This window comes from Vulpes lagopus, chromosome 5 (assembly GCF_018345385.1).
Source record: "Vulpes lagopus strain Blue_001 chromosome 5, ASM1834538v1, whole genome shotgun sequence".
NCBI lineage: Eukaryota > Metazoa > Chordata > Mammalia > Carnivora > Canidae > Vulpes > Vulpes lagopus.
In genome coordinates, this window is record NC_054828.1 from 101,602,621 (window position 1) to 101,625,774 (window position 23,154).

Consider the following 23,154-nt stretch of genomic DNA (forward strand, 5'->3'; position numbering starts at 1 on the left):
ATCTCAGGGATGACCACTTCAGAAGATACGTGGGAGCAGTCAGATGCTTATCCCATTATGTAGAACTTACCCTGAGGACAACAGCTACAAACGTTGGTTAATAAGTAACATTGCCATCAGTGAAGTGATTTTCCAAAATGATGAACAGCTTTTGTTAAATTTCAAATAAAACAAAGTACAGTCTTTCCTCAATGTACACAGTAGTTTTATTCCTGGAAAAATCTGTAGAAGTTAAGACATGTGAAAAATGCTTAGGTCTTTCACAAAAACTAGAGTAAAGGTTTAGGCTCACATAATAGGTCTTTCACCTATATGAGTGATTCATAAGACATCTTGAAGTTCTACAAAATGAAGGCAAGTTATTCACTGTACAGGACTGGCTCATGCATTATGAGATGTGTTGCCTCCCTGGCCCTAGCCCAGTAAATGTCTATAGCAATTTCCATACTATTGTGACAACAACAAAACTCCCCCATGAATTTACAAATTTCCCCTAAGGAGCCCTAACACCCCAATTAAGAACCAGTGTTCTAGAGACTTTGGGGAAGAATGGGCTATTGTCTACCTTCCACCCACCCCCTTTCCTCGACACCCCTGTACTGTTCGGGCAGACAATGAGGAATGAGAACACCTCTTGGGGCAAAGCTGCACCTCCTCACGTTAGTTTCTTCCTGATGCTGAGCCATCTCATTGGTTATATGGTCAGTGTCGTTGGGTAAAGTCCTCAACTGTTCCCACTGGGGAGGGACCCTTTACTCAGCATCTTTTCCAGGCACTAAGGAGTTTCTGTACAATTGGATTATTATTTTGGGTCATCTGTCTTATTTCCTGTGGTGGAATCCATGGCAGGTCTACAGCCCAATCTCATTTCCCTCCTGTGGGCCCATTCCTGAGACTGTCACACTCCATTTCTCCCCAGTGGTCTTTCCACCATCCCAAGACTATATAATGCAAAAGCAAATGGAGACTAAGACTTGGAAATCAGCTAGCAGTCTCTGCTTCTTAAGTCTTCAAAGCAATTCTTCTGGGAGCCTCCACTCTTTACCTCAAAGAGGGAAACTGGTTGAGTACTCTCCTTCCACAACTCCTGACAGATTGTGTAACACATCAGGCATAGTTGCTTATTTGTTGATATGCCACAATGCAGAAATGTTAACTTTGAATAAACAGGTAGAAATATAGAAATCTTTTAGTTATGAAATGTGTTGTTGTCTCCATGCCAGAATTGAGCCAGAAGTAATTTGTTCACTTGGGCTATCAATATTTCTTCTTATCCATAAGTATAAGAGAGTAATTTAGAAGAGCATTTCTGGAAGATATGTAGATAAAAAAAAGAACAGACTCTTCTAAAAATGGTCATCTTCCTGTTTTGGAAATTGTGTAATTTGGTTAATGTCTTTTTTTCCCTAAGATGAAAGCCCCATTTCTTCATGTGTTCACTGATGATTCCTTATGTCTAACATGTCCCTTGCTTAATAGTTACTTTTAAAAATGCAATCAACAAGTGATCACATGAATAAATGATTTTTATCTTTGATTGTATAGCTAGGAGGTAACTACCAAAATTCAAACCCACTTCCACAAAATTCAAGCACACATCTGCTCTAACCTTAAGATATTTTCTCTCACAAAAAGAAAGAAGAAAGAAAGAAAGAAAGAAAGAAATAAAGAAAGAAAGAAAGAAAGAAAGAAAGATAGTTTCCAAACTTGTTAGAAAAACTCCTTAGGCATTTTTCTAATATTAGTATTTTTTTAAAGATTTTATTTATTTATTCATGAGAGACACACAGAAAGAGGCAGAGACATAGGCAGAGGGAGAAGCAGGTTCCCTGTGGGAAGCCTGATGTGGGACTCAATTCCAGGACCCCAGGATCACGACCTGAGCCAAAGGTAGATGCTCAACCACTGAACCACCCAGGTGTCCCTCTAATATTAGTATTAAAGGAAATTTTATTTAATTTATTAAAACTTAATAATCAAATGTATTAAATCTGTTTAAATAAAATAAGTGACATTTCATCTTAAAACAAAGGGATGAAAAAAAAACAAAGGAATGAAGATCTAAAAATCTAGCAAATGCTTTCCATTTTAAAAATATATCCTATAATGTCAAATAGTGTTAAATTAGCACTAGATTTCACCTAATCACAAATGTATAATGTTTTAGTTTGTATCAGAATAAGGGTGTGTATCAGAATAAGAAATGTCAGAAATACGTATGAAAAATCAAGGTAATTGGTACACTTGGATCTGTTATCCAACAAATAAGACTGCTTTTAGCAAAACAGTGTTCTTCTGGATGTGTGTGTTCTAAAGACAAAAAATACTTGATTAAATGTTCAGACTATATTCAGATTTCCTTATTGATTCTGTGTATTTCTAAAATAATATTTAAAGCAGCTGTAATTAGGGGAAGCAACAGGCTCTTCATAAGGCAATACTTTGTCAAACTTGGCTCCATATGGCCTTCCCACATAGTAGATTGAAATGTCTGGCTATTTACTAGTGGAGTGGTTGTGAAGGTGGGGTGATGGGCAAAGGATCTGGTCTCCTGTTCCCACTTATAAGTCAGTTCTATGTCATAGAAGACAAAACACTCTCAGTTTCCTATAACCTATTAAAAAAGGCAGCCACACATCAAGAGGTCAGGCAGTGGGAGGAGTGACTCTAAGGTACAAAGAATAAGGGGATGCACTGTCCATAGAGACTCTAAAAATAATAATAAAATCAACTAAGGGTTGTCCACTCTTTTTTATCACCATGTAGTGTTCCACTGATAAAATACTCTCCTTGCCTGTTGGAGCAGATGACCCCCACCCCTGCCTTTAGTATGCCACACTCAAAGGATACTTGTTTCCTAGAATACTACCAGCCTTTAGAAATTGTGTGTGTTCCAAATGGAACTATCCAGAAGGATTCCCCTGAAAGTGAAAACTCAGTAATTTTAAAAAGTACGGGGCTGGAAAAGGAGCAGTAATGAGACTCTGCTGAAGTTCTGAGCTAAGGAGAAAAATAACTATATTCTTCCCTTTCTTCTCCTGTCATTGCTTAAAGTCCTTCTACTGGCTGGGGTTTCTGTGACATGACTGTGATCACCTCCTTACTGGTCTTTATATCCCTGACCATGCTCACTTGGACACATCTCATACCCTTCTCAAGATGTACCTTCATGAAGTACGTATCTGGCTATAGCATTCTCATACTCAAAAATCCTCAGAGTCTAATTCTCACTATGAAGCTAAATTCCTAGAGGTATCTAATTCATGTTTTTAATTACCACAGGACTTAGTTCATGGCACTGAATGGAGTGGTCACTCACTGTGTGCTGCCTGGATGATTTACAAATTCAGCCAATAAATGTACTACAAAGTTTCCTTTACATGATTGCCCTATAATAAGGCATGTTCCATTAATTTGCATCATTTATTCAACACATATTTATTGATCATTTTGAGTTGAGTTGGCATTTTGCTGTGAATAATTTCCATCTAAAATTTCTATCTAAATCTTTCCTTGAGCAATTTCTAGATTTAGAGATTTTTTTTTATTTGACAAAAGAAACAGGAAGACAAAAACTAAAAATTAAATGTCTCTCAAGATCTGTAAGATACATAATTCAAGTATCTTTTTTAAGCCCGAAATCTATCATCATTCATTTTGAAAGAGAGCAGTGCATGGCTGATACTCTGCATTAGCCTATGAGCCTCTAAGTAGACATGAAATCAAGTATGTAAGATCTGGCCAATAAAAGACCATTAAGGTTAAATAAAATTAGGAAAAATAAGAAGTCAGCTGCTATTTCCATGTGTTTTTGCAAATTTGCAAATGGTGATTTTCCAATAATTAAGATATTTAGCCAGAGTTAAGATTTGTGTATGCAAGTGTGTGTTTGTGTAAGAGTGTGTGTGTATGAATGCAGTGTGTATGTGTGCATGTTATGTGTATTATGTGATCTCAGTTAAGAATATAGGAAGAAGGATACAGGAGGTGTGACTAACTCATAGAAAGAAGCCCTGGAACCATCCCTAAGCTACACATATGCTATTCCCCTCCCTACTCCCCAGTGCTGTTGACTTTGTGGTAAGAGGTTCACCCAGGAAAGCTCACTTGCATAAAGTTTGCCATCCAGTTGCATTAAAGCACCGTTCTTTAAATAAAACCTAAAGGGGTAGTCAGAACTCTTGCAGCAGCTCTGCCTTAGAAAGGATACAACCATTTTATGTGCAGCCTCAGGGAGCTGTCCGTCTTTTTGGAAAAATTCTTGGATTTATAACAGATGTACATGCACCTGAATGCGGAGGTGCAAACCCTGTGGCTGTGCCTCTGCAGCTGAGCCTCAGGAAGGCTGCTATTAGAGGTAGGAATTCTAAAGCAAACTTGACTCCGGGCAGAAACAAAGTATGAAACAAACAAAACATTGGGCTCTATTGCTTACCTGTTTGGGACTCTCAAAACAGGGATAGCACGTCCAGAAGAACTTCTCACTTCACTGAGGCTTCTGAGAAACTGACCACCTAAACTAGTACTTGCTTCCTAAAGGCACTAGCCTGTTTTCTTGCTTCATTTCTCCATAGCAGCATCTCCAGCTGATACCCAGGGTGAGTTCATTTGTTTATTTTGGTTATTGCCTCTTCTTTTTTCCAGTAGAATGTAGGTCCCAGAGGATGGGAAATTTAACTGATGTTTTCTCTATTGTATCTCTAGGTATGAGATAGTGCCTGGGCCAGAGTAGGTCCCCATCAATAGTTGTTGAATGAATACATGAAGGAATGAATGAAAACAAGAATTTCTATGACAATTCTCCACTGTGAACTCTGTTTTGTCTCTGCTCTGCCCAGATTTTTGCCTTTAATAAGAGTTGCTTGATGACTACCTTTGAACTATCAGAAAATTCACAGGTCCCTTGATTCTTGAAAAATAGTAAATGAAAAAGCAAGCACATATCCATAAATTATATGCCTAAAGAGCCTCTCTCAACAGGAAATAAGAGATTCTCTGACATTCTTACAAAGTGGGCCAAATGAGCTTATAAGTAATTCCTGAGATAATTGACAAAGGGTCAGTTTACAGGCATAAGCCTGAGGCTTGGTCAGATTGCCATCTCTGTGTGGTCTGGCCTCCTGCAATGTCACAGACAATCTGTCTGTCATCACAGAGCAGGTGGCCAGGCAGGACTGTGGGTGTGGATATGGTGACGATGTCAGTTGCTAACCAGGGCCTGCACTATAGCTAAGAGGGCATGATTGCTATTGAGTTGCAAGTGCACTGGACAAGGGCCAAAGAGTTTACTTTACCCTAGAACCAAAATCCATCTTCTGTCAACACAGGGAAGTCCCTTACAGGGGACAATATGTGCTTTATTAATTCATCTACCATGTACCAAAAACTGCTCTAGATGCTGGGGATTGACTGTTCAACAAAATAGAAAGAGGCCACACAGTCAACAGACTCCATTTTCTTGATCTTTTCCAATCTGCTTATATATCTTTGTCAGGTCAATTACAAAAATCCACTTGTGCCCCTTAGAGATGTAAAAAGGCCCTCAAATATTTGTAAGCTCTCTTAAGTTTCCAAGAAGGGCCCCCATTTTTATATTCTGTTAAATATCAATGTTTGATGGAGCAGCAGAATACAAGCAACATTGTGGCAGATGTAAAGGGATTTTTTTTTTTCACTCATCTTTACTACTAATAAGCTCTTTGATCTTAAGCAAGAAGTTCTCATTTCTGGCTGAAATTTAGAACCACTCAGGGATCCTAAATAAATAAATAAATAAATAAATAAATAAATTTCCAATGCCCATACTTTACTTCTAATCTCCAAGAGTGGGTCTGAGCTTCTGTATTATTTTGGAACAACATGACTGATACTGTGTAGCCAAGGTTGGGCAAACCTCTTTGGTCTCAATCTATAAAATGAGGATAATCAGAATTCCCTCAGTAGTTCCTAAGGATTTCTTTAAAATAAGTTAGGTTGTAGATGGCAAATAATTTAATATCTACACAAATAACTGTCTGGTAAAGAGCATCCTGGGGGCTTTATCTGGAGTCTCTACTGGTAGAGAGTCCTTGAATTAATTGAGGAAAGTTTGTGCAAACTTAGTGAAGAAGTTTATGTCACAGATAAGATCATCTGTTAATATAATGGATAGGACAAGAAAAATGTTCATTGCAGTGAAATTCATTTAAAATGACTCTATTGGAAATTATGCCCTCAGATTATACAATGGAGATGGGTTCAAGTTAATACCCAGACATAAAAGAAAAGAAATATTTTGATCCAGCAAGAATGTTGTTTTGTTTTGGAAAGCAAACTAATGCTCAGAGACTGAGTTTTTGTTGTTGTTGTTGTTGTCGTTGTTGTTCTTTGCCAGCAATTTATTTAATGCAGTTTCACTGCGGAAATTTCACAAGTCAATAGCATACAGGATGTCTTTTAATAAGCCAATAAAGAAATAATATACATCAAATCAATGATCCATTAATCACACTATTGTTCTAGGCAAAAGGAGAAGAAAGGAATAAAGTCCACAGTCAGTGGGGTTGAACCTTTACAGGAGTTGGTACTTGGGAGAGACAGGTCAGCCAACTGTGAGCTGATGTGCAGCTGTCAGTGCAAAAGTTCCCTGTTGCTAGAGCATGTTGCTAGGGAACGGTAGCTCTGGTGTCGATGGGCAAGATGATCTTCGCCAAGGGCTGCTGCCTGGTTTTCACTGCTGCCAATAAGAGTCGCCTTTACCAAGGCAAGAGCTAATGCCCCAAGGTCTTTGGAGAGCTATTTTAGATGAGAAGGAGTCACTTTGCCCGGACCGAACACTCTCAGATGGTCCTCATAAACTCTCGGTATTTATAGTCTAAATGTCCTTTGCCAAGTTGCTTCTTTATATGTTTTTATCAAGAAGCCCCCAGGAGGGGCCTCTAGCAGCTGAGCTGCTGCATTCTTACTGGTGAGAAGAGGTGAGATGATGATGTCCTGACACAACATACTTCATTCTTATATCAAAATAAGTTTATTTCTAACAACAACTTTTTGGGGGGCTTTATCACAAATAAGTGGATTTGAAATTGTACCAAACCAATATACAACAGATGTGGTGCCTCCTCTATCAAACATATAACTACACTCCATACTTACAAAATTAGAAAGTACGCAACAGCTTCTTTCATTACAGAGAAGGAAAGTACTCTCATACTGTAGAGGATTCATTTTCCTGGGTTTATTTATTGTATAGAATTCTGTATAGTACAAATGATAGCATAATTGTTATTGATAATGAGATGACCCGATTATGTAGAACCTAATCATATAAACACTTTTTATTTTTTACTTTATGAATATCACTTAATGGAACTTTACCAACAATAGTAACAATAACAGCATCATGTATTGAATAATTACTATAATCAAGGACTATGTCAAGCATATTATATATATTTTGTCCTACCTATAACGCCTTTAAGGAGATTTTAAAACCTAGGCTTTCCACACAAAGATACTGTGGCTCAGAGAGATTAAAAACTTCCCCAAGACCTCAAAGTCAGAGGGGAGGTTCCACGTCAGATATTTGGACTCCAAATTTTTAACTCTTAACCAGTTTCTGTTCTTTTCTGACCCATGAATGGCTCTAGATAATTATTCCACCACGAAGTCACGCACTGGTAAAGTTGTGGGACACTGGATAATGAATGTCCTTAATGTAGTAAGGGGCAGAAATGGAAAAAGAGAGTGTCAGGATTTTGGACAAGCCCAATCCTTGATGATAAATTGCTCGGATGTGGAAGTGCAGATCCCTGATCCAAAAACTGTGACAAAGTCAAAGGACATGGGTGACTCCCCAGGGCAAGAATTCTGGGTTATAACTGTGAGTCTATCAGGGAGGCTGCTTCCACCCAGAGGCAGGGTCCACTTACTGGACGGAACTCAGGGTGGTGCTGAACCAGTCAAAACAAAACAGAGAAGTAAAAGTTTATTTGCAGGAACAGGGCCCCAGGGAGGAGGAACAATAGCACTTTGGAGTCAACAACAACAAAAAAATCCCTGCAGTCACCCTTGGAGCAAAAAACCCTGGATCCAATCAACAGCAAAGGAAACCCAAAGGACAAATGATGCCCATTCCTAGGTGTGGGAGGACTAATGCTGAGCTCCACCTGCTGACCAGGCTCAGTGTGCTGTGCTATGCTACTTTTTTCTTATGTAGAAATCAGCATCAGACTGAGCTCAAGAATGAGCAGGTAGTGGAGTGTGAAGGCTGGCAGAGTAGGAAATGAGGTGGGGAATTACTAGCTCCATATTAGCACACTTGCAAAAAGACCCAGGACTAGAGAAACAATGATGGGTACCTCTGACTGAGGTGATTCAAAGTAAAAATGAAAGAAATTACAACGATGTACTTGTTTTTCTTATGATGAAGAGTTATTTAATATTTTACTAAAATACTCAATATTTTTTAAAATTTTGGTAGCCTTGATCCTGTGTCCAATTTCTCTGAGGACGTGATAAAAACACAGGGCCTAATTCACAACATTTATACTTGGTCTGAAAGTGAGTTTATTTGCTAAAAGATTTCCTGAAGGTTTGTATGAACCTGAAGATTCATTAGTTCATGAAAATCTGAACCATCTTTAGAATATATCAAATCTGGACAGCCCGGGTGGCTCAGCGGTTTAGCTCCGCCTGCGGCCCAGGGCGTGATCCCCGAGAACCAGGATCAGTCCCATGTCAGGTTCCCTGCATGGAGCCGGCTTCTCCCTCTGCCTGTGTCTCTGCCTCTCTCTCTGTGTCTCTATGAATAAATTAATAAAATCTTAAAAAAAAAAAGAATATATCAAATCTTAGTGATTTCTCTGTGGAGTCCCCAAAATTGTCATGCCCTACTGCTTTGGATACTTAACAGTAGAGACCCATAACTCTGAATCCTAAGCCCAGAGGAAAGAATGGTGATCAACATTCAAGAATACAATTAAGAAATACTGTTGGATTGGAATGTAAATCACCATCTTCCTACACGTAAATTTCTTCTTTCCAAAGCCACAGCCTGCAGAAACCACTCTATTTCCTTACCTGGAGCCTTGTGCCAGTGATGTAGCCTTTGATAATTCTTGCAATAAAAATCCAGTCATGTATGACATTTAGAAGGGAGCAAAAGGTTTGATTTGCCTGGGGCTCTGGAACCCTTATAAAATGCCTTTAATGAGAAATAAAAGACAAAAAAAATAAAAAAGAAAAGAAAATTAATATATATATATATATATATATATATATATATATATATATATACTCAGAGATTAAGCCAAATGAGAAAGGGTGCCAAATCACTAAGATGAGGTTGCATTTCAATGGTGCTAGGTAAGGAGAGGACCTTCAAGTAGATCCCCCACCCCCCTCAAATCCAAACTAATCTAATGGCAGACTAGACTGGGAAAGTAGAGGAATAACAAGGAGCAAGGTAGAGCCTTAATGCTTTGCCAGTTACAGACAAGGCAAACTGGGCACCACCAGGATACAGACATTTAAGAACAGGGCTAGTGTCACCCAGGTCACAGGCATGCTTATACTTCCAAAAAGTCTGAGCTCTCACTGAGTGGTCCTTAAGAGCAGGAACGGGCCACGCCCCTTCCACAGAGGCTGTTCCAATGACTTGTCGTCCACTCATATTTGCGTTTAGCTCTATTGCTCAGTTCTTTCGCCTAGCCTGGTCCTATTTCCCGCGGGAGGAGTCCTTAGTTACATGCTACACTCTGTGTCATTTAGAAAGCAGCCACTTTTCTCTCCAAGTCCTTTTCACTGAGTGTGAGCCAAATGTCTGCCTCTCACACTCCCTTGAAATCAGTACCCTAAGTAATTTTTGGCTAAGGACATACTCTCACAGAGAGATGGTGACCTTCTGCGTCTCCCCCACATGTCATTCTGTTTACACCTCCTAGTCAGTGCGGTCTAACGAAGTCTGTGGAAAGTCAAGAACATTTAACTCCTAGCCAGGAAAGGAAAATGTTTTTAGGGGACAATGAATGATTCCTGGGAATATACAAGGAGTAGCTTGGTTTCCTCCATCAGGATGTGTATCCTTCACCACTAGATGGACGCAGCAGATCCTTGTTAATGAAAGCACAGTCCTCCTTCGGGCAGTACCAACATCACTTGTTAAGTTTGCTAGAAATGCAGATCCTAGGCCTGCTCCAGATCTGCCACATAAGAAACTGTAATTATCAGGTGATTCATATGCGCATTCCAGGATTGAGGGGGTATTGTGTCCAGAACAGTGGTTCTCAACCTTGGTTAGAAGTAGGAATCAACCAGTGAATCTTTAGGGGAAAAAAAAAAAAAAAGGTTACTGAGGCCTGGGTCCTACCCCTCTAGAGATTCCAAGTTAATCAGTCTGGGGTGTGGCCTAAGCACTGGGATTTTTATAGTCCAACAGTGGGATTCCTGGAGTCAGAATCGCCTTTCTCCTGTGGCCTGGCCCCGCAGAGCTGCACGGTAAGCAGTGCGGAGGACTGCTCTACGGACTTACCTTTCTGCCTGGTGCTCTGATCCTCTCATCGCCTCCATACAGCAGCCCCTGACCCCTCACACCAAGGCGAGCTACACCACTGGTGAATGTCAACTGCTGCTTTAAACACAAAAGCTTGGAGTCACTCTTGAGAACGACAACCACCAGAGTCTCAAGATGAGATGCTAAAATCTGCCTTTTTAACAAGCTTCCCAGGTGTGTCTCATGTGCAGCCAGGTTTGTGAACTCCACAGTGGGTCTAGCCTTTCATCCTGCCAAGTCATTAAGGATTTGTAAGGATGAATGAGCTGTCAAGAGAGCAAGGGCCTGGTGCAATGCTCCTTTATTAATTATGGGGAAGTGATGTATTGGCAATGATAATGCTTCTCTTGGAAAGGCCAATGAATGGTTCGTCGATTGCTGCATTAGATCTTTCCTAACTCAACCCTAATGCTCATCTTTTACTCCTCTGTGTAGCTTAGAAGCCGGCGCGGCTTTCGCTTTAAACAGCTCCTTGGCCTTTATTCCCAGGTGAGGAGCCGCAATCTTTGAGGGAAATACCAACCCGGAGCCTCTTTCAGGGATCCTGGCTGGGGAATACCTCTCCCCTCACCCCCCACATCCTCATCTGCTTGTGTCAGCAGCTTCTCGCCACGGTTCTGCTGTGCATGTCTATACGTAGGAAAAACCCAGTGAAGATACAAGAGAAACATCATCGATCCATCCCCAGGTCCCTTTGCTAAACGGACGCTCGCTTTAGCAGAGGGCTGGAAAGCGGGGGACGAAAGACCTATCTGGATTAACCATTTCAGAGGTGAGACCTGGGCAGGCAAGTCGGGGTGAGGGTTTTCCGAGGAAGGTTGCACAGAAAAGTTGCAGCGCGGGTCCGCGCGTGTGACCGATGGGCCGGGTGCCCGGGGGGGCCGGAACGCACTGCGGGGCCCGGGGCCGGGGGCAAATCCAGAAGCCTTCCCGGCGGCGGAGGCCGGGGGGCTGGAAAGGCTCCCCGCCCGCCCGGGGCTCCAGAAACGCGCCGGCTCCTCTCCCGGGGCGGTCGCCGAGGGCGCGGGGGCTCGGCGGCGGCGGCGGCGGCGGCGGCGGGGCCGAGCGCGCGTGTGAGCCAGCGCGAGGCTGCGGGCGGCGGGCGGCGGGCGGCGGCGGGCGGCGGGCGGCGGCGGGCGAGTGTGCGCGGGAGGGAGGGGGAGCGCGCGCCCGCCCGGCCCCGGCCCTCCCAGCCTCGCGGCCTCCGCGCCTGCCTCCCGCCCGCGCGCACCGGCTGCCCGCAGCCGCCGCCGCCGCTCGCGCCGCGCTGCACGGGGGAGCCTGCCCGCCGCCGCCCGCTCCGCGCTCCCCCCGAGATGCCAGCGACCTCTTCCCCGAGGTCGGGAGCTCTTTAAAAGGAGGGCGTGCGCCGCGTCGCCTGCGAGCTGGAGGAGCTGCGGAGGGGCCATCCACGCCGCCCAGGCCAGGTGGGATCTCACGAGGGGCCGCGGGAGGGATGCGGTCGGCTGCCGCCAACTATTTTCCACGTCTTGTTGGTGAGGCTACACTTCCCTCTGCTTTGGCGAAGAACCAGCTGCTCAATTGTGTGTGTGCGCGCGCGCGCGTGTCCCTGCACGTTTTCTGGGGTGTCCGCGCTTCTCGGGGAGCGAGATTGCTCGGGCTGGTGCGTCTGGGCGTGAGTGTGCCTGCCTTGCCGGTGCCGGTGCCGGTGCCGGTGCCGGTGCCGGTGCCGGCCGAGGAAGAAAGGGCTGCCCAGGGAGATGCTGCGCCCCGCACGGCGCTGGCGCTGGGCTCCGGGGCTCCGGGGCGCGAGGAGCTAAGTGCACCCGGAATGCAGCGCTGCTGGGGAGCCGGGCGTCCCCACCCACTGGGCTCGGCTCCGCGGTCGTCCCTCCCGCCGGTAATCCCTGGGGTCTCCCCCAAGGCCACGCTCGCGAGTCTCTTTTCCGGCCAGCTCCGGGTGCTGCTTCACCACGGACTGCGGAGACGAGGGAGTTGTGGCCGGGGCAGGCGGATCAGGCCAGGGGGCGGGGGTGGGGTCGGGGGTGACGGCGGGAGAGTGGGCTGAAGGGTCCCCGTCTCTGGGCGCTCCGCAGGGGTGTGCGTTGGGGATTCTGCACGCACAGGCATCTTCCCCCCACGAGATTCAAAGGGAACTTTGCAGCTGCATTATCTGCCTCTGGAGCTTTGCTGGCTCTTGGGGAAATGGTCTGTGTTCTCAGATGTGAGGATATCCTTCTTGGCTCCTCCTTAATGAAGAACAGGGAGGTCTTATGGGTGGACATTCGGCTAAAGAAACCAAATCTGCCCAGCTGATGCTTTTAAAAATACAGTATGTGTGCATCCTGGATTTTAAAAATCCGGCCCCCCCCACCCCCCAGGATTCTTTTGACTATTTGATGAATGACTGGGGCTGGCAATTTGTATTTCCCTCTCCAGACAAAGTGGCAGTGGTTGGGTTGAAAGCAGAGTGATCAAATTTAACAAAGAATTTTTTTTTTTTTTTTTTTGAAGAGAGCAATAGTGCATGGTGTCCGCAGTCATTGGAAATAAAGTCATGCTTTGCACTGGGTATCTGTTTAACCCTCCCTTAGCCTGGCTCCCTTGCTGGCGCTCTGTATCTCTCCTGCTAGTCAGCCACTAGTGGTTGTGACTATAACAATACAAACTTTGTCCTGCTGGAGGTGTAAAGACTAAAAAGAGAAAAAAGGATATCAGTAGGAGGTGTAGTGGAAGAAGCTTTTTAAAAAATGACAGATGTGGTAAAGACAGTGCTGGCATCCAGATCATGGAGGAGCTAGCAGAGTAGGTGGAGATTCTGATCAGATCTGGTTAAAGGCATAGCTTTGAGTATCTCCAAATATGAGCAATTGAACACCCACAATCCAGCATCTCTGTGAAGATTTGCTAAGGGAAATGGGGAAACGGGGAGCAACCAGGAGGGGATTCTGCAAGTATACCTCCCACCCACGCCCCCCTAAACACACACACACACACACACACACACACACACATACACACACTTACATGTTTTCTCTTTCTCTCTCAAAGCTACTCCTGCAGCAAGTCTGGAAAAGCGGGTGGAAATGTATCTAGATGTTTAATTCTTTTCAGATAAGAAAACAAAACCAGAATAAGGGCGATCGCTTTTAGGTTCCTCTTTCAAATCCTGTGTCGTTTGGATTTAGCTCTATGGGTTTTCTAAACTTGCTTAATTGGCTGCTTAGGCTGGTGTGAAAGGAGGAAGGAAGGGAGAGCTAGCTCCATCTTTGGGGCCTCTGAGTGAGAAGGTGGGGGAAGACCCACTCACTTCATCAAGGAGCAAGATGTGTTTTCTTAAATGGTTTGCATTTTACAAATTCCGCCTGCTTGAAGAATTCCATTTGATTCTGGTGGCTATTTTGCTAAGATTTTTCCCACCTACTGAAAAAAAGAGCCCTGATTTTTTCCCCCTAAAATGGCTATTGTCTTGTATTGAATATGGAATGATTAATTACTAGGGAAATAAGGAACTGGATAGAGGTAAACGATTATTGACTGTTGAGCTATGCAAGGGTTGCAGAGGATGCAAGGGTCCACGACAATCAGACTTAATTTACTCTGTCTTGAAAGCTTAATAAGGCTGAAGAGGAGAGTAATGAATTAAAAGAATATGAAGGCTGTGCTTTGTATCTGTCTGTCTGTCTGTCTATATATTTACCTACCTACCTATCCATCTATCTTTCTATTTATTTTATCATGACTATTTAGTGGTTTCTGCTATATCATTTTGGATTAAGATTAAGAGCTAGCTAACCATTTTGTTGACCATGAAGGGGAAGAGAGTGATAGCAGTGCTTTCACTGGAAGGAAGATAAGGTGTAGTCAGGACTGTATGCAGAAATTACATTAATTGCTCTTTGAAGCTTACTATGTTTTGAAAAAAAAAATTCCAAGAGAGCTTCAGCATTTTGTTAGCAAGCTATATTTAACATGTTTTTATCAGACAAAAATAGGCTTTTATTTATCTTGCAAAGTAAACGCATGGTTTCTTCCCTCTCAGTATTTAATCTGTTTCTTTGAAAAAATAAATAGTGATAAAAGCTCTGCAGATCCAATGAGGTTGCACTCCTGCTTTAAAGCAAGTTAAAGCATTCATTTAGGTCCTGGATATGTTTCCCCCAAAGTAAGTGCATTTTAGAACTTTGCCATCTGATTTTCGTGTTGCAGTTCAGTGAGAGGAGCCCTTTCTCCATGATGTCTTCAGGTAGAGGGAGCATATCATAAAGGTAGGTAGCAAGCAGTCTACCCCATCAGCATGGAAATAAACCAGGTGCAAGTTGAAATAAAAATTAAATCTGGAATAAGAAATATACGATTAAAAGAGGGTGGTAGAGGTCTACCTTGTATGTTTTATATTTTTGCCGTGTGGATGTTTGTCATTTTGAACCAAAAATTAAATTGTTGCTTTACATTTGCTGAGAATTTAGGGATCAACGTGTTGCAATCTTTCTCTTCTTGTTGCTCCTTTCATGCCTCCTGCTTTTTTTTTTTCTCACAAGGGATAGATGTCTCTTGCCAGAACATCTTCTAGTATTGTCCATACCTCATACTTAGAGCCCTCCCTCACCATAACCTATACCAGATAGTCTCCCATCTGATCAAATTCTCCTGCTCCCTCTTGTGGCAAATATTCTCCCTGACTTTCCCTAGATTTAAGAATTACAGCTCACATCACTCACAGCTCCCTTAGCTGTCTATCACTTGGGTTCTAATCCCAGTAATACTTGTGGCTAACCGAGCCAGTGGGTTCCTGAACTAGCCGTTTCCCGTTTTCTCTCTGAACAAAGGGATGTCTATCCCCTGGAGACATAGTTGAGATTTAGTGGAAGTAAATGTCAGATGCTTTCTGACCCATTGGGATGGAATAGATTTGGGAAATGTGAGCTTTCAGAGTTGGCCTCTGAGATTTTGATTTGGACTCGGAGCTAGTCCGGTGGGGCCTCATTAAATGCAGTGAGATGATTTTCAGTTTTCTTTCTTTCTCTTCCAAAAGATACCTCTTTCCCTGTGTGTCTATGTCTCTCCATCTCTCTCTCCCTCTTTCTCTCTCTCTCTCTCTCACTGCCTCCCTCCCCAGGCTCTCGTGCACACACACACACACACACACACACCACAAAATATATTTTATACGACACATATTTTGAAGACTTAAGCTAATTAATAGGTTTTCAGTAAGGTTTGTAAATCAGAAACCTACTTTCTGAACTGGAGACTTGTGGGGTAAACTACTCTCATTGGCATGTTTTCATCAAGAGCAGTCCAGAATACAAATGGGGAGATCAGGTGCCTTCTTCCAGTGTGTTGGCTCAACTTGGAAGACAGTCGCTTGCAGCCCTCACTGCCTCTAGTGTTTTGTGTAGACTCCTTGCTGACAACTCTGATTGAACTCTAAGTGTTTTATATCCACATCTCTGATTGTCCTTTGATCTGCGTAGCGAAGAGAGTATGGTACCTAACAAGATAGACAGAGGTTCAAAAGAATCAGTTGCTCTTTACCTGAAAAACTTTTTTTTTCTTTTTTAAAGATTTTATTTCTTTATTCATGAGACACACAGAAGAGGCAGAGGCATAGGCAGAGGGAGAAGCAGGCTCCCTGCGGGGAGCCTGATGCGGAACTTGATCCCAGGACCCCAGGATCATGCCCTGCACATGATCGCTCAACCACTGAGCCATTCAGGTGCCCCCTCTTTACCTGAAACTTTCTAGCCAATTTCAAGAGGAAGAGGATGACATAGGGAAAGAGAAAATGAAGGAAATGTGTGTGTGGTCAAAGGCAAGTACATTTTAGGCAGTGCCTCTAAAGTGATCTGGTGGGGGCGGGGGTGGGCAAAACATCCTTGGATTGGAAGCATTTATCCATTTACCAACATAAAATCAGAAATTCTCACTATTAGACATTCGCTTGAATAAAGTCATTCTATCTGGTAGATCTCTAACAAAATACAATGACACCACATAGGAAAGAGCCACCCTGAATTCTTATAAACCGCTGACATCTGTTCATTCGTTAACTTGTATTGGTTTATCAGGTCAGCTGACAGAAAAGTCCTGAGGGCCTGAAACACAGGAAGGTACAGGAGAAGTGAAAGTAGTTTGAAACTGGGTTGGTGCCCTGTTTGTGCCCTCAGTGCCTCCTTCTGGTGGGGAAGTGTGAGGGACCTGCCTGCCCAGGAACAGGGCTGCTGTGGGGGAGTAGAGAGTAGCCAGGCAGAGACAACATACGCTTCCATGCTGAAATTTTACTTCTGGCACAGCAAAAATATAAAAAATCTGATCCTTTCTGGAAAACTTAGCCTCTTGAATTCCTCTGAGAAGGGGCAAATTATGTTCCCCAGTGTGAATGTTCCCCAATGATATCCCTAAAATCTTGAATGGCTTCTACTATATGTCATCTTGGAATATTCATACCAGTACCCTACAAAACACACATGCGATGCCAGTTCAGACAAATGGCTGCTTGCGTATACAGTAGACATAGAAAAATAAATTTAAATATTAAAATTCATCTTAATTCAAAAAAAAAAAGAATCACTTAGGTGTCATTACCCGTGAAGTCAAAAATAATTAATAGTTTCTTCATTGGATCTAAAGTGAAATGAAGTCAGACAGCCAAGAGGGTGCTTCGGCAATTTACTCCAGCCCAACCGTGACATTTATTGAGCACTTACTGTATGCAAGGCACTGTGCTGGGCTTTTCAGACAATGCAGATGATGAAGAGGAATTATTTGACAGCTCCTGAGTGCTCCTTGTATGCCCAGGGCCAATCTAGGCACTCTGAATGTGTTTTCTCATTTAATGCTCATAAGTGCCCTGCAAGGAAGCATCCTTATTATGATTTAAAGATGAAGACAGTGGCTCAGTTAAATAACTTATTCGAGAGTTAATAGGCGATAGTACCAGTTTTTGATGCTGTTCACAAGCTACTTGCATTGTGCCACGTTCTCTATTCTTCAGGATGTCATGGTCTAGAACACCTAAATGCTGGGCCAATGGAGAAATATTGCTACGATTGTCTAATGAGCAAAATGCTGTAGAGTTGAAAGGAAGAAGAGAATATTGGAAGAGTCTTCATGGAAGAGGCATTTTAGTTCATTTTTAAAGAGTGAAAAGGGCTTCTGAAATAAAGCCCTGGATGGCACAGTTGCTAAGCATTTGACTCTTGGTTTCAGCTCAGGTCATGATCTCAGGGTCCTGGGATAGAGCCCCGCATTCAACCCCGAGTGGGGCTTCATGCTCAGAATCTGCTTGAGACTCTCTTCTGCCCCTCCCCACCATGCACACACATGTGCTGTCTCTCTCAAAAATAAATAAAATAACATAAATACAGCCTAGCCATTTTTGAAACATGTAAACCAGACCCAGCTAATTTATGCCAAGCACAACCCTGGGGCAATGTTAGGGCCATTTCTAGACTTTTAAAATCAGCTGTGTGTCCTGGTCAGAACCATGCCATGGGAACAGTGGATTTGGAACAAATGATAGCATAAGCCACTACACATGTGTATTTTACAAAATTCAGGATGAATTTCCAGCATGGCCTTTAAAGAGAGACACTGTAAAAGTCTGAGAAGTCAGACAAAGGATAGACCATCCTTAAATTTGATGGTTATGTTTTCTGGGCTGTTACAGGTGGTTTTTGTTTCGCCCCCCCCCCCTTTTTTTTTTTTTTTTTGGCACTGAATGGCTCTGGTGCTTTCTCTCTTGAGCTTCTTGAACTTTGAACTTTTCCTGCTTCTCATAAAGCACAGGACCCAGGGTCAGCTGTGGCTCTGCCCTGCTCGATGTATAGCATCTAGTCCTAACAGCAAGTTTAGAGAATTCAACTGCTTACCCTTCCACACAAACCTAAACTTCCTGCATAGACCCTGGTAGAGCCTCTAAAGTGAACGGCATCCGGCAGGAGTGAAAGGATAGAGTTTGGGGAGGTGCTAAGTCATATCAAATGCCTCTCAGAAGTTCCAAGCCACTCTTCCAAAATAATCCACCTGCCAGATGTTGGGGGATGGGAGTTCCCTGAAGCTGAAATTTATGAATTGGTGCTGGGCAGAGTTGATGGCTCTTTTTCCCCTTTCTCCTCACTGCCTCTTCTCTCCTGGTCCTGCAACTGTTAACAGCCCCTTTTAGGATTAGCTTCTCCTTCTTTGTGCTCTTGCTGCTTAGAACCACAGCTTTCTCTGGAAGGGATCACAGCAGAGATCAAACAGTTCTTTTTAAACAAATGAGCAAATGAAGGTCATAGAAAGTAAATGACTTTTGAGAGGGAAACAGGAGCAGATTGAATTCATATCTAGGGCTCTGAGGCCATGTCACCAAAGTCACATCTTCCTTTTTTGTCTGATCCTGTAGAAGGCCTCCAGAAATGTATCTGTGATTTCTGGCCTCAGGAGTCCCTGGATGTCTCTTAATGATTCCCCAAGGTAGAAAGACAATGATGACTTTTCCTTCTAGGTTGAGGGTATTGACCAACAGAATGAGGAACCCTAGAATAGTCAGGCTAAAGTTCTCTCAGGTCAATAGGCATATCATGACAGTCATAATATTTATTTGAATTCAACAAATGGTATATCTAACATCATGCTAGGTGCTTTCCTCTGCTTCATTCTGCTCATCTATCAAATGGAAATGATAACGGTAAGAAGCCATCTGGGGTTTTTGTGAGGCATAATACATTAATACTTGTAAAACATTGGGCAGGGTTTCTGGCATTTGAGTGCTCAGTAAGGATTTGCTCTTATTCCTTGAGATGAATAGTGAGTCTCTGTCTCTGCCTGTGTGCCTTTACACGTACATGCTGATTGTGGGAGGTTGCCATGGAGAGGAGGAAGATAAGGACATACATAATGACATATACCACAGGTCACAAAACTGTTTTTCAAATGGCCACATAGTAAACATTTTTGGCTTTGTGGACCACAGGGCCTGTCACAATTATTCGACACTGCTGTTGTAGCATGAAAGCATCCATTGACAATACTTAAATGAATAGGCATGCTGTGTGCCCTAAGATATTATTTATTGACACTGAAATTTGAACATCCTATAATTTTCACATCATGAAACATTCTTTTTTTGTTGCTTTAGTTATTTAAAAAAGTAAAAAAAAATTAATGAAATGGGCCCCATAAAAATATGCGGCAGGCTACATTTGACCTGTTGACTGTAGTTTGCCAACTCCCGACACACTGCTAGATTGTGAGAGATGCAAAGGCAAAATCAGTGAGCTTGAAGAATCCTAGCAGTTGGGGTTGGTGTCCTGCGAAGAGAGGTGGCCTAGAATCTAAGACCTTGTGTTAGAGCCAAACTCTGTCAAATTTGAGACGTGTGGCTTTGAAAAAGTCTTTTAAATTATCGTGGCCTGAGTTTTCGTGTTGGGGAAAGGGGGTAGAGGCAAAGTTAGATGGCTGTCAGGGGCCTTCCTGGTAATAAAAACAGTTTTATAAAGAGAAATTGGACATTTAAGATGGATCATGGAAGGCAGGTAGAAAAGCATGAGAAAGGAAAACATGGTGCATATTTGGATAATTTTTATTTAGTAGCTTAGTTGACTACCAGGAACAGTAACCCTGGCAACATAGACATGTGCTGTATTATGATGATGACCTTGAATGTCAAAGCAAGGGATTAGGGTACCACAGTTTCCTATTGTTAGCAAAATTCCCCAGTTTTACAGGTTAGTCTGAGAAAGGGCAAATGCCATGTCCAGTGCCACAGGAAACCAAAACCATCATGACACAATTTTTATAGTGTCTGTATATTTGTGATGCAATGGTCTTGTAAAGGTTTTTACTGAAAAACTACCATTAGCCAGTCTTTCTTACTGACAATAAATTATTAATAATAAAAAAAAAATGGTCCTGGAGAACTGAGACCAGCACTCATTTCTTTTGGCTCCCAGACCAATGATCCTTTTTCCCACCACATTGCCCCCAGCAGAGTGGTACAATGAAATTAACTGCAATTACGTGATTGTGACCTCAGAGGGGCAAGTCAAAAAACTTACAGAAGCCATTTTGACTGTTTTCTTTTTTCTTTTTTTAAGATTTATTTATTTATTTATTTGAGAAAGAGAGCACACAAGAGCTTGCATAAGCAAGGGGAGGAGCAGAGAGAGAGAGAGAGAGGGAGAGAGAGAGTTTCAAGCTGACTCCACGCTGAGAAAGAAGCCTGTTGTGAGGCTGGATCCCACAACCCTGAGATCATGACCTAAGCGGAAATGAAGAGTTGGGCGCTTAACCAATTGAGCCACCCAGGTGCTCCTCCCCCTGGCTTTGGCTTTTAGTATTTTCTAAACATGATCTCATCTCCCAGCATATCTAAGAAGGTCTGTGAGTATCACCATTACACAGAAGGTGAATTGCAAAAAGTTTAACCCAAGACCTGGCAACCCAACAATCTTTTGCCTGGCTTCCTGCTGACTATCTTAATTTTCAGCTCACATGTTATTTCTTTAAGCAAAGCTTTCCCTAATACCCTAGGAGGTCAGGTCCTCCATTAGTTACTCTTGTAGGGCAGTGTTTTGCCTTTACAACATTTATTAGAGTTAATAATTACGTTTCTTTTCGAAATAATTTAAATTAACGCCTGTCATCTGTCTTCCCTGCTGCATAATACATTCCAGAAGGGGAGAGGTTTGTCTGTTTACTTCATGGCTCTAGCCCCAGTGCCTCTCCCACTCCAGACACGTAATAGACATTTAGGGTTTGTTGAATGAATGAGTGAATGAATGTTCTTGCATAAGTCATTGATACAGATGAAAACATTTCTTGCTTAAAAGGCAGAAGTTACTCTCTTCACTTGCTAATTAAATAATCAGATGATTGGCATTTCTTCTTCCACTGACTTTTTTTCTCCAATCTTCCCCACTGGCTTTTCTCCAGTCCTGGCCTATCACAAGAAAACCATAACATAATGGTCTTGGCATAGTTACTAACATTAAAACCGTAACCCTTCAGCCAAAATTTAAACAATTCTTCAAATATACGTGTAAAGGGATTGGTGTAAAGGGCATATTCACTAGATGCTTTATCTCATGGAGAAACTGTATGTTTCATAAACTGTGCTCGGGGATTTGTGTAAAAGTTTCATGTTTTCCCATAAGCTATTCAATTTATTCCTCTAAATACTAAAATTTGGCTACTTCCTTTGTAAGCTGCTTCCATTTTAAAAACTTTACTTGGGGGATCCCTGGGTGGCTCAGCGGTTTAGCACCTGCCTTTGGCCCAGGGCACGATTCTGGAGTCCCAGGATCAAGCCCCACCTCGGGCTCCCTGCATAGAGCCTGCTTCTCCCTCTGCCTGTGTCTCTGCCTCTCTCTCTCTCTCTCTCTCTCTATGTCTGTCATGAATAAATAAATAAATCTTTAAAAAAAAAACTTTACTTGTTCTATGTACATATACACCTGGTTTTAAAACCATGTCACTGTGTAGATTGTCAGAAACTTTAGAAAATTGTAGCACAGAATATTGATGAAGGGTCACCATTACATGAGCATCTATCAACTCGAGTGTTAAAAAATATTTCTTGGGTTCCAGGTGGCTCAGTGGTTGAGCGTCTGCCTTTGGCTCAGGGCATGATCCCAGGGTCCTGGGATTGAATTTCACATTGGACTCCCCATAGGGAGCCTGCTTCTCCCTTTGCCTCTCTCTATGTGTCTCTCATAAATAAATAAATAAAAAATCTTTTAAAAAATAAAAATATTTCTTTTTACTTCCTTCTTCTGCTTTTCTTAAGAGCATTTTATTCTTTTAAGGACTATGATTTAACACTATGCAGGAAAATTTAAAAGACTCAAACTTCAAGTTGATAGGGTTCCATCTCTTGAAAAGCAATCTACTTGAAGATGAAGTTTAATGACTCAGGGAAAAAGCTGATGAAATTCACCAGCCTCTGCTCACATAACCAGCATTTTCCTTGGTAAAAAAAGATTTAAAAAAAAAAACATGCTGGATGTTCCTATCACATAGGTTGAAATTAGATTCTGTATTAAACATCCCTAGTCCCAAGAGGCAGACTAGAATGCAAAAGCGACAACAAAATTTACCCTTGAGCTGAAGTAAAGAGAGGGAAGGGTGATGCACGTAAAGACCCTATAATTTCAAAAGCACAACTTTCCACACCACCCAAGGATTCAGGTTTGGGGTTTCTATTTCTACATATTGTCTACTCTATTCAGGACTTGTGCATGGACCTTGGATGGAAGGTCTCCAAAGGCTTCCATTTATCCTGGATCTTTGTCACATGTTGGTTGTAGTGTCCTAGCAATCCTTAGATGTTCCTATTTAAAGAGAGCAGAACTAACCCTTGGCAAAATTTTTTGTTTGTTTGTTTGTTTACATTTTTTCCTTTTTTTAAATAATAAATTTATTTTTTATTAGTGTTCAATTTGCCAAACCCTTGGCAGAATTATGAAGTATATATGTTACTCCCAATGCTTTAACCTCCTCTTTGGGGGCCCATGAGATCTCCTATCTTCTCCATTGTCCAGATCTCTTCTGCTTCCCCCTTGATTCACTAAGGGGTTCTATATTTTGATGCTATCTGCAGTCCTAATCTGTGAGAAGGAAAGCTCTTTTGATCTGTTATTTCACATCAACATTTTACTGATATTGCAAGAAACACT

General features: G+C 42.4%; 1 protein-coding gene across 17 annotated transcripts in view; it reads left to right on the top strand.

The window, feature by feature from the left end:
- Positions 1-23,154, top strand: part of SLC8A1 (solute carrier family 8 member A1) — a 398,173-nt gene that overhangs the window by 42,391 nt on the left and 332,628 nt on the right. For 6 of the 17 annotated variants that reach the window (XM_041756259.1, XM_041756265.1, XM_041756260.1 and 3 more), the window contains exon 1: positions 12,135-12,392. The exons of 2 other annotated variants lie outside the window; for them this stretch is intronic. In XM_041756259.1, the coding sequence (XP_041612193.1) occupies positions 12,324-12,392 (69 nt within the window). In that variant the 5' untranslated portion in view covers positions 12,135-12,323. Of the gene's footprint in view, positions 1-10,409; positions 10,706-11,020; positions 11,304-11,761; positions 11,959-12,134; positions 12,393-23,154 lie in introns of those variants that run through there. 9 more of the 17 variants (XM_041756269.1, XM_041756268.1, XM_041756271.1 and 6 more) reach the window with 6 other exon arrangements.